This window comes from Asterias rubens, chromosome 10 (genome assembly GCF_902459465.1).
Source record: "Asterias rubens chromosome 10, eAstRub1.3, whole genome shotgun sequence".
Taxonomy (NCBI): domain Eukaryota; kingdom Metazoa; phylum Echinodermata; class Asteroidea; order Forcipulatida; family Asteriidae; genus Asterias; species Asterias rubens.
The window spans coordinates 9,735,278-9,746,514 of NC_047071.1; the positions used below are offsets into that span (position 1 = coordinate 9,735,278).

Below are 11,237 nucleotides of genomic sequence, written 5' to 3' on the forward strand. Positions count from 1 at the left end.
TGTGGAATCTTCCAGGTGCATTGTACTAACAAGGAGACAGTTGACTGGTTCGTCTTCAGGGCAGGGAAACATAAACTACAGGTAAGGTCATGAGGAATAGCAAATCAAACTTGCGAATTTACACCTAACTCGAGGACAAAAAGCACACCGGGTTCACGCTCTGTGACCTGTGGTCGATTGATTCGCAGCTGTTCTAGGTGGGCTGTTGTGTGGTGGCCGAGCAGCAAACAGTACTGGATTCAAGCTCTGGTGTTCTGATCATCGGACTGGTGGGTTCAAATTCCGGTCTTGACACTTGCGCTATGCAATGCACTTAAAGGCAGTGGACACTATTGGTAATTGCTCAAAATAATTATTAGCATAAAACCTTACTTTGTAACGAGTAATGGGGAGAGGATGACGGTACAAAACATTGTGAGAAACGGCTCGCTCTGAAGTGCCATAGTTTTCGAGAAAGAAGTCATTTTCCACGAGTTTGATTTCGAGACCTCAGATTTAGAACTTGAGGTCTCGAAATCAACCGTCTAAACGCACACAGCTTCTTTCATTATTATCTCGCAAGTTCGATGACCGATTGAGCTCAAATGTTCACAGGTTTGTTATTTTATGTTTATGTTGAGATACACCAAATGTGAAGGCTAGTCTTTGACAATTACCAATAGTGTCCACTACCTTTAACCAGAATTGCCTCGTTCTTCGGATGGGACGTATTTCATTTGTTGTTGTATCCGTAAAAGAACAAAGTTACCTATCGCTAAGAGAGGGTTAACTTTGTCCCGGTGTTTTAACTATAATTCGAAGTGTGGACCCGAGAACCAAGTAGGGACTTTTAACACTGTGTGGATTTACACACGTCCACAACGTGTTGTTATTTTCAATGTTGATCAATATGATTTTCTTTAAAGGCACTGGACACCATTGGTATTTATTCAAAATATTTGTTAGCATAAAAACGTACTTGTTCACAAGCAATGGAGAGTTGTTGATAGTTTAACACATTGTGACAAACGGCTCCCTCTGAAGTGACGTGGTTTTCGAGAAAAAGGGTAATTTTCCACTGAAATAGTTGAACTTGATTTCGAGACCTCAGAATTAGATTTGGAGGTCTCGATATCAAGCATCTGAAAGCACACAATAAGGTGTGACAAGGGTGTTGTTTTCTCGCAACTTCGACGACCAATTGAGTTAAAAAAAAAAAAGGTATGTTATTTTGTGCATGTGTTGAGATGCACCAAGTGAGAAGACTGGTCTTTGACAATTACTAATAGTGTCCAGTGCCTAAAAAGAACTTAATTTTCCGGGTTCTTTACAAAAGTATGGTCCTATTATACTTTGAACGACATCACCACCAAAAGAATGTGATCCTATACTACTTTTTTCGACAGGCGGAAATAAAACACTATGATACTCACAGGACGCTCATAAGATAAGATAAGATAAAAACTATATTATCCCACACTGGGGAAATTACATCTACAGTTTCCCTCCTTAAAGGCAGTGGACACTATTGGTAATTTCTCAAAATAATTATCAGCATATAACCTCAATTAGTAATGAGTTATGGGGAGAGGTTGATAGTATAAAACATTGTGAGAAATGGCTCTCTCTGAAGTGACGTAGTTTTCGAGAAAGAAGTAATTTTCCATGAATTTGATTTCGAGACCTCAAGTTTTAGAAATTGAGGTCACGAAATCAAGCATCAGAAAGCACACAACTTCGTGTGACAAGGGTGTTTTTTTCTTTCATTATTATCTCGCAAATTTCCACAGGTTTGTTATTTCATGCATATGTTGGGATACAGGAAGTGAGAAGACTGGTCTTTGACAATTACCAATAGTGCCCACTGTCTTTAAAGGGTGTACTGTTTGTAAGACAAAAAACACAATGTCCACAGACTTACACTAAACTTACACAGTTTGAAGATAATGATAGTAGAAAGCTTCCCTAAAAGAATATGACGTGCTCGGGTGCTGTAGTTATGGGGCAATGGGTAAAACAATGTCATGAAAAAAAAATTGGTCTCATGAGACCAAAATTATTTTAAGCATTTACAAACGTATTTTCATTACACTGTTTTACTCATTTCTCAAAAACTACAGCACCTCAGTAAGTAATATTTGAAGGGAAGATTTCCACTATCATTATCTTCAAACCCTGTAAGTTTAATGTAATTCTACGGACATTTTGAAAAAGTACCCAAATCCTTTAAAGGCAGTGGACACTATTGGTGATTGTCAAAGACTAGCCTTCACAGTTGGTGTATCTCAACATAAGCATAAAATAACAAACCTGTGAAAATTTGAGCTCAATCGGTCATCGAACTTGCGAGATAATAATGAAAAAAAAAACACCCTTGTCACACGAAGTTGTGTGCTTTCTGATGCTTGATTTCGTGACCTCAATTTCTAAACTTGAGGTCTCGAAATCAAATTTGTGGAAAATTACGTCTTTCTCTAAAACAATGGCACTTCAGAGGGAGCTATTTCTCACAATGTTTTATACCATCAACCTCTCCCCATTACTCGTCACCAAGTAAGGTTTTATGGCAATAATTATTTTGAGTAATTACCAATAGTGTCCACTAGCTTTAAACCGAAAGTAGACTGTTTTTGGTTGTTGTTTTTGTGTGAGAAGGGTGTCATTAGTTTCTCTCCCTGCTATTGCAAAGAGTTTACAGTATATGTGAGCATCATTACTTACTTTTGTTATCTCTTACTTCTATTAACTTTTACTTCTCTTTTGTTTTCATGTCAAAGCGCATAGAGACTTCTTTGTAATGTCATATGCGCTGAACACTAACGGTTATTTATTTTTATCACCCCAAAACGGTCAGTAGGAGTTTAGCTTTGTATGGTAGGAGGATACTCAGATGAGGTTTGTGGTAGCAACATAGGTAATTAATTTCTGTTGAGTAGTGTTGGTTGTGGGGAAAAACAGGTGGTTGACAACGTTTCGATCTGTATGCTCTGATAAATGCTAGACTCTGTCGGTGGATGGTGGTCCCCGTTTCCGAAGCAAGCCCAATTTCCAGTTAGACTATATGGCATCACTTAAGCAGCACTCAGCAACATATTGCAGCATCCCCATGTTAAGACGATCAGAGCATACTGAACGAAACGTTAAGTTGTTATCAGCCACCGATGGTTCTCAGAATCATACACTTGGCGCTTCCGCAAACCTCACACGAGTACTTTTACTCAAAACATTGTTAATAGCTGAGAGCAAGTAATGTTAATGAATGATTATGGTGATTGTCTTTAATAGGTCCGTACGGAGAGCGAATTGGTGATTGGTTCGTCATTGTTATTAGAAACATTACCGTGAAAGTATACACTGTGGCGGTATGATGACGGACCCCGCGTCTGAAAGTGTCAACTATGAGGATGCCACCTGGTCCGCAACAGCAGCGGGATACACGTTCGAAGATAAAACCCAAAGGATCATCATAGGCTGTGCGTACTGTCTGGTGGCTTTGACTGGCTTTGTAGGGAACGTCTTGGTCATTCTGGCCGTTATCTTATCCAAGAAACTCCAGACGCGCACCAACGCCTTCGTCGTCAACCTCGCCACGGCCGACCTGGTGACTAGCACCGCTGCACCGTTTATGGCGGTGGCTCTGCTGAGCATGGACGGCTGGCCCTTACCGGATGTCATATGCTCCCTGGCGGGTGCCTTCTACTACACTACCCTGTCGTGCAGCATCATGAACTTGGCTGTCATTGCAATCAACCGGTACATCCTCATCACCAAATCCATGGAGACGTATCGAGCGATATACACCAAGCCGAAGATGGCAGCCATGTTGGTCTTCACGTGGCTGTACCCAGCATTGGTGTGTTGCATTCCCCTGTTTGGAATCGGGAGGTGGGGCTACTCCGAGAAGTTTAAGATCTGCTCTCAGGACAGCTCAATCACCAGCAGCAGGACCTTCAGTCTTTTGGGCTCTACCCTCATCTACCCAGTGCCTCTCATCATTCTCTTCGTGTGTTACTTCAAGATCTATCGCCACATCTCCAGCCATTTGAAGAAAATTGCGGCAAATAAAATCGAGATGACTGATACCTCCTCGTCCAACATGAACACAATACAGCGGCAAAGAAAACCACCGATGGGTCACAGCAAGAGGCAGATAAAGATAACCAAGAATCTCTTCTACGTCATGTGTGCCTTCATTATTTGTCTACTACCCTTTGCCATTGCTCTTGTGATCCGCGACAGCGACCCTGTGGTCCCGTGGACCGGGATGATCGTACTGTTCAACAGCGCCGTCAACCCCGTCATCTACGGGGTGAAACACCCGCACTTCAGGGTGGTGTTCCGTTGCATGCTCCGGTGTCGGTGCTACATGATTCCGGAGCCATCTCGCTGTCTTCGGAAGGTGATATCAAAGTAGGAACACTGTTCTGATGTTCGCAAAACTGAAATAAATGGATTTCAAAACTTCCAAACACCACCGGAGGTATACATACCAACCAGAACGTGATGATTGACCATTCTGAGAGCAGTGCAAGCCTACGATGAGTCAAGTCGACTCGGCATGGAATCAATTTTAAACAGAACACGAACAGTCCTCAGTTCTGGTGTTTTCAACTGTCTTGTGTCATCTGCCTGTAAATTGCCTTGAATGCGTTAACTTGGGTTGTTATCTGTCAATTCTTTAAGATGTTTTTTTTTTTTTTTTTTTTTTTTTTTTTTTTGGCGGGGGGGGGGGGGGTTGTTTTAAGAGTGAAGTACAATAATTGCGTGCAAAGGGAAACCAGTTTTAGCTTTACTTAATACAAACGAAGTTTAAACAATTAATAAGTTACTGTATATTTCAAAAAGACAGTTGAAAAAGAAAACTGTTTTACACATTTTAGAATGCCTATTAGGTATTGACTTTAAATCTATATAAAAATGCACAAAACGTTAATGAGGATGCTACTATAAAGTGGGGGGGGGGGGGGGTGTACATTCTTAAAATGCTTTGTATCTTAGATAAAGAGCTGGGTATTGTTTCGTGGAATTGTTGTATTTCATTATTTCTGTTTCAAGTGGTATCGTAACCTTAACAATTTAACGCCAAACAATACACCAGAAGAGCACATCGTTTGTGGCTAGTGCTTTACATTGAAAGTAATACTTTCGAATTTGTTGAAACATTATAGCTTTACAAAGATTACAAAACCAAACCGAGAGGTAAAAAGCAAACCCTGTGTGACTAAAATCGACCCATTGTTGAAGTATAGGTCCTCCAATTTCACTTTTTGCTTCCTTCAATTGGGACTAATTTTTCCAAGGAGATTGTTGAGTAACCAATACAACAATATGTCGAACTCGGGGGCAATAAAGCCGATGTTTGTTTCAATTTGTTGAAATAAAATTTCAAAAATTAATAAAAGAGAGCGAGGGGGAAATCATGGAGCGGTTCTTGTTTCATATGGCCAAACACCAGGTCTCATGCTTAATATGTTACTGGTATCCTGCTCGTTTCTGCTAAGCAAGCAAGCAATCATTAAGCAGTTAGTGTCTGCTTGATCAGCTCGTTGATATTGGGTCCAGGTAGTAAGGTCAAATAGATCAAACAATAATAAAGTATTTGCTAATGCTCACATGTGATTATTCTTCCGGACGTGTTTGTGTTTTTACGGATTTCCATTCTGTTAATTGATGTGAACTCATTGGCAAACAATGGTTATTATTTCCTCCATGAAAATTAGGAACGAAAGTGTTGATTTATCTAGCAGTAAATGACATGGAAGGCTGCCTTCAAGCAGGGTCCAATTTCATAGAGCTGTTTAAAGGCAGTGGACACTATTGGTACTTGTCAAAGACTAGCCTTCACATTTGGTGTATCTCAACATATGTATAAAATAACAAACCTGTGAAAATTTGAGCTCAATCGGTCATCGAACTTGGGAGATAACAATGAAAGAAAAAACACCCTTGTCACACGAAGTTGTGTGCGTTTAGATGGTTGATTTCGAGACCTCAAGTTCTAAATCTGAGGTCTCGAAATCAAATTGGTGGAAAATTACTTCTTTCTCAAAAACTATGGCACCTCAGAGGGAGCCGTTGCCCACAATGTTTTATACCATCAACCTCTCCCCATTACTTTTCACCAAGAAAGGTTTTATGCTAATAATTATTTTAAGTAATTACTAATAGTGTCCACTGGCTTTAAAGAAGCTTTGTCTGATTTTTGGCCCCAAACATTAATTTTTTTTTTTTTTGAGTGAATGGTATTTCAAAGAGTATCACCCGCCTTAACGCAAAACAGTTTAACGTTTACTTCTAATGGTTAGGAACCATGACAACAATTTCAAACGTTTAAAACACATAACAGTTGGTCACGTGATATACATGTATTGTCAGGATCCCGACAAAAACTAATTTTGAGCACTTTATTTCACTGCTACCAATGATTGGCGGACTTTTTCGAGCACTGGCTCAAATGAAAGCCTGTAACGTTCTCGACCCCAGTCAAAATACTTATTGAATTTTAAATCAAATTTTGGGGTCAAATCGGCCAAAAATCTGACATAGCATCTTTAAGCCAAAATAGCGCGCCGTTGTTATACAGAAATTAATAGATGACCAATTTGCGGCACTGTTGTGACCTGCAGACAATTTAATATTTTGCCAACACTACTGTCTGCTCAAAGCAGTTCAAGGATTATTTTTCCATCTAGCTTCAACCAACATGTATTTCCTCATAAACCAATTTCCTTCCTTGATAGACGAAGCAAAGATGGAAGGGTGAAACAACGGGAGACTTTTGGAACGCTTGGTGGCAGCAGACTTACCAGGTAGAATCCATTGTTCTCGGTCATGTGCGCACGCACAGAATCCAGAACAAAGACAAGCCCGTCGCAAATCGTGCGAAATTGCGATTAATTTTTGCGAGTGCTCTTTTTGTAGACGCAAAACTCAAAACCATCGTAAGATTCAACGGTGTACGTTGCATCCGTTGTACGTGAATTCTGTATGTACATCGCATGTCAAGAAACAGGTCCTGGAGGTTAGTACATAAATATGCTAACCTTTGAGTCCTGGTAACTGAAAAAATAAATAAAAAATAATAATAATAATAAAAGTTCTGTTTCAAAATTCATGTATTATCCTTCCACATGTTAAGAAACAGGTCCTGGAGGTTTTAGTACATAATATACTAACCTCTGAGACCTGGTGTTACAAAAAACAAAGATGAATAAATACAAGTGCTATTTTGGAGACGAGAGAATGACGTGACAAAAGATAACGATGAGATTAACTTTTGTATTGCTTTTGAAGCTTTGCATGGATGGTCGGAATTTCCTGTCCATACCGGGATTGTCCCAGAGAAATCAGTCCGTCGGAGATTCTGTTCCTCATTAATGGAGTTTAACATGCTCTGAAAGCAGACAGCGCTGTCAGAAGAAGTCTGTACACAGTTCGCCGTATGTAGAGACAAAACCTCCCGGGGACAGAATATCCTTCCACACCTATAGGCTACATATTATGGTAATCAGCTTGGCCATTGGGGTACAAATTGTTGCCTGGTGTAGTGCACAATGATGGAGTAAGAAATATACAATAATAATATAACACCTCCCCCCCAAAAAAAAAAAAATAAATAAATAAAAAAAATGCGGTCTCTAACTGGCCATTCAAGTCAAGTTTGAATTGTTTTATTATTCAGGCAGTCTAAATCCATCGGTCAGTATCCGATTAAGTTGTTTAGCTGAGTAAATTGTTCTTGGTAAGCATATTACAAGATACTTAAAAAAAAAAAGCCCCTAAAAATATCCAGAGTCCCACATCACCAAAGCATTATCATGCGGTACAAGAGGGCACTTTTTGGGTCAGTACCATGTCTAGACATGGTTCAAGACTCTCCTGGATTTGTCACAAGAGGGCGCGCTATCGCCACCGAGAGTGACTAGTTTTACTATGCGGGGCGACGAGACAAAGCAGTCAATATTTGTTTTATAACACCCCTTGCTTTGATTCAATCTGTATACTTTAATACAAATTAATTCACACAACACCTTTATTCATGTGATCAACTATCTCCAACGTTGTGTTGCGTACAGAACAGTACTGTTGAACAATTCTTTCGACGTAGGATAATCTTCCGCACGTCGCCACCAATTTATCTGCCGGGTCTCGTAATTCATCTTCAGTAAGTAAAACAAATCGCGGACGGGGCTCATTGTCCTCCATTTTTTTGGTAGAATCGTCCAAAAATTTAACGTACGTCGCGCACAATCAATCGTCAAACAAGAACTGTAAAATCTTACGTTGAAACACCGAGTTTTGACAAAATAGGAGGGTACCAGACTACTGCTGTTACGTTCGTTCTCTAAACCGTATTTCAAATGCACATATGTTGTTCATACACCGGGTTCGAGGTTGTCAAGCAGCTCGTTTAAATCAATGGTAGTCAATGTAGTCTGGGTACCAGGGTATCTATGCACTAGTACATCGGTTGCTAGGCTATCGTTGAATAGTCCATTGAGTAGTTACTTTGGTCGGTGTGAACATGTACAAGTGTAAAAATACACAACACCATGTGACACGCTCTCGGCCAAACAACAAATCGAATCAAAGGAAGGGGTGTTATAATGGGTGATCGCGATGATGTTTTTCCAGTGCCTTTAAGTATACTTCAATATGGCAAAGGGCATGACGTGTTGGTACTTAATTACGCCACGGATGAACGGATGCTTTAAATATTGCAAACCCATGAAGTCGTTTATAAGGCACATTGAACCATGCGATGGGCCGAGGGTCCAAGTCGAGTCATTTTAGTGCCGAGTCATTTTAGTGTCAATTGGATCTTGACCTTTTTACCCCAAAATGACCTTGAAATTCAACATCAAGCTGGCCATCCACCCTAATCGTCTTCCCGAGCCCATGATCCATACATCTAGCATGGATACCAGCCATTAACAATGGAGGACAGCAATGGAGGACCAATTTGTGTGGAGGGGCCATCATCCGATGCTCCACATCGACCCAATTAAAGCATGTCAAGAGTTTTTGTTGGCCTAGCTTCAAACATCAAGTACATTTCCCCACAAACCTATTTCCATCCTTGATGAAACAACTGAAGCAAATAATATGAAAATGTAAAATTTCGTTATGATTGTGTATACTAAGGAAATGGCCATAGCAATCTGTTTTGAGCATCGAATTCAAGTTTTGAGTGTCGGTTTCACAAAATAGTTGTTTCGTCCACTTAGGACTGGTCCTAGGAGATATTAGAAACTTTTAAGTTTTAAAAGGCTGGTCATAAGTTAGAACGAGTAACTCGGTCTAACTCCTAATAAGACTAGTAAGTCCTAACCTATAGGGTTAATAGCCATTGGGGTGTGGGCTCGAATCCCGCCATACACTCAGGGGACAACATTATATCTGTAATGAAGGCTTCGGAGCGCCACGGCAGCCCACCCAAGGCATCCAGACCAATTTTTTTTTTTTTTTTTTTTTTTTGGGGGGGGGGGGGGGGTGGGGGGGTTGTCATAGATGGAGCATGCGCCGCGCGCGCATATAGCACCAAAACGTTACAGCTGTGGTACGGGACCCGCTTGAAGACCCCTTCAAATTTTGCATTCTAGATACTCTGTGGTGCAATCTAAGGCCAAAAAGAAGAATATTGATGGGAAGAACAAAGTACCTTCAAAATTTGAGCTGTAGCAATTGAACTGAAGAATGTGTGGTCTTTTGGCCATGCCCCCCCCCCCCCCCCCCTCCCGTTGGCCACCATGAATGGAATCGCCCCTGAGTCCGTGCTCTATACTCCCAGGTAAGCTGAGCAAGACTACATGAACGTTACTATGTTTGGATAATAGTCCGCTGCCAACAACACTTGTGATAAAAGAGCCTGAAGTCTAAGCTGAAACCTCTGTTTGGTAAAGCCCGCCACTATCTTTTATGGCGCCCTCTATAGGTAATTTTTGTAATAATCAGGGGCCGGGTATATTAACATAAATACATAAAGATAAGGCTTTATGTTTCACTCCATATTTACTTGATGACGATTAACATTTCTTTTGTCCGTATAATTATTGAACCATACTATACATATTATCATTTCATCGTGTTCGCGTGGGACATTCCATTGCTCAGACCAACCTTTGACACTGGGCTTTGCAAAGTGATCCCATGAGTTATTACACAAATGTATCTAGTTTCGGTTGATAATGAAAGTGTGTTCAACGGAAATTTGCGTGTATTACTTTTGGTGGTGTACGTGTGTTTCGTGTGGCACTTACTTTCTTGTCCCTCCCAAATTACAACTTAAATTTCCCCCGGTGACCGATTTGAACGTGGCTAAAAACAAATGCAACTATTGTCTTAACCCAGCTCAAGTATAACCTTGGTATAAAGTCCAGGGGATGAGAGTCTTTGCTAACAAACAATCTGAAACTGGTCATGGGCGTACACATTCCTAGGTATGCTGAAATGATGGCATTTCCACATTTTGAGAATAGTGTCCGTAGCAAAGGGAGGTAGACCAAAGAGCAGGACTTCGTTTATACTAAGGTGAAAATTAATAACTTCTGATTTTCTTCAACAGGTCGACATGAAAAGTCTGAATTCAGAAAAAAAGGTCTGAAAAATCTCATCTCTGCAAGTCATGTGGTTAGTCAATACTTTTCCAGCAGATACCGATTAACATTTGGACTTCCTTAAATTTAAATCCTGCTCCACTCATGCCAGCAAAAAAAACCCAAAACAACAACAAACAAACAAACAAACAAACAAACAAACAAACAAACAAACAAACAAACAAACAAACAAACAAACAACAAACAAACAAACAAACAAACAAACAAACAAACAAACAAACAAACAAACAAACAAACAAACAAACAAACAAACAAACAAACAAACAAACAAACAAACAAACAAACAAACAAACAAACAAACAAACAAACAAACAAACAAACAAACAAACAAACAAACAAACAAACAAACAAACAAACAAACAAACAAACAAACAAAAAAACAGACAGACAGACAGACAGACAGACAGACAGACAGACAGACAGACAGACAGACAGACAGGCAGACAGACAGACATACAAACAAACAAACAAACAAACAAACAAACAAACAAACAAACAAACAAAAAAACAAACAATTAAAAAAAAAAAAAAAAAAACAAACAAACAAACAAACAAACAAACAAACAAACAAACAAACAAACAAACAAACAAACAAACAAACAAACAAACAAACAAACAAACAAACAAACAAACAAACAAACA

General features: G+C 39.8%; 1 protein-coding gene across 2 annotated transcripts; it reads left to right on the top strand.

Moving 5' to 3' along the window:
- LOC117295350 (beta-4C adrenergic receptor-like) lies at positions 1-5,598 on the top strand. Of its 2 annotated transcripts, none has more exons than XM_033777944.1 (2): positions 1-81; positions 3,265-5,598. In XM_033777944.1, the coding sequence occupies exon 2, from the start codon at positions 3,344-3,346 to the stop codon at positions 4,391-4,393; it is 1,050 nt and encodes a 349-aa protein (XP_033633835.1). In that variant the 5' UTR covers positions 1-81; positions 3,265-3,343; the 3' UTR covers positions 4,394-5,598. The 2 variants fall into 2 exon arrangements, with proteins under 2 accessions (XP_033633835.1, XP_033633836.1); XM_033777945.1 differs by lacking the exon at positions 1-81 and adding an exon at positions 98-269.
- The last annotated feature ends 5,639 nt before the right edge of the window (positions 5,599-11,237 follow it).

Coding starts and splice junctions, on each gene's coding strand:
- LOC117295350 (XM_033777944.1), top strand. CDS start 3,344: ATGATGACGGACCCCGCGTCTGAAAGTGTCAACTATGAGGATGCCACC.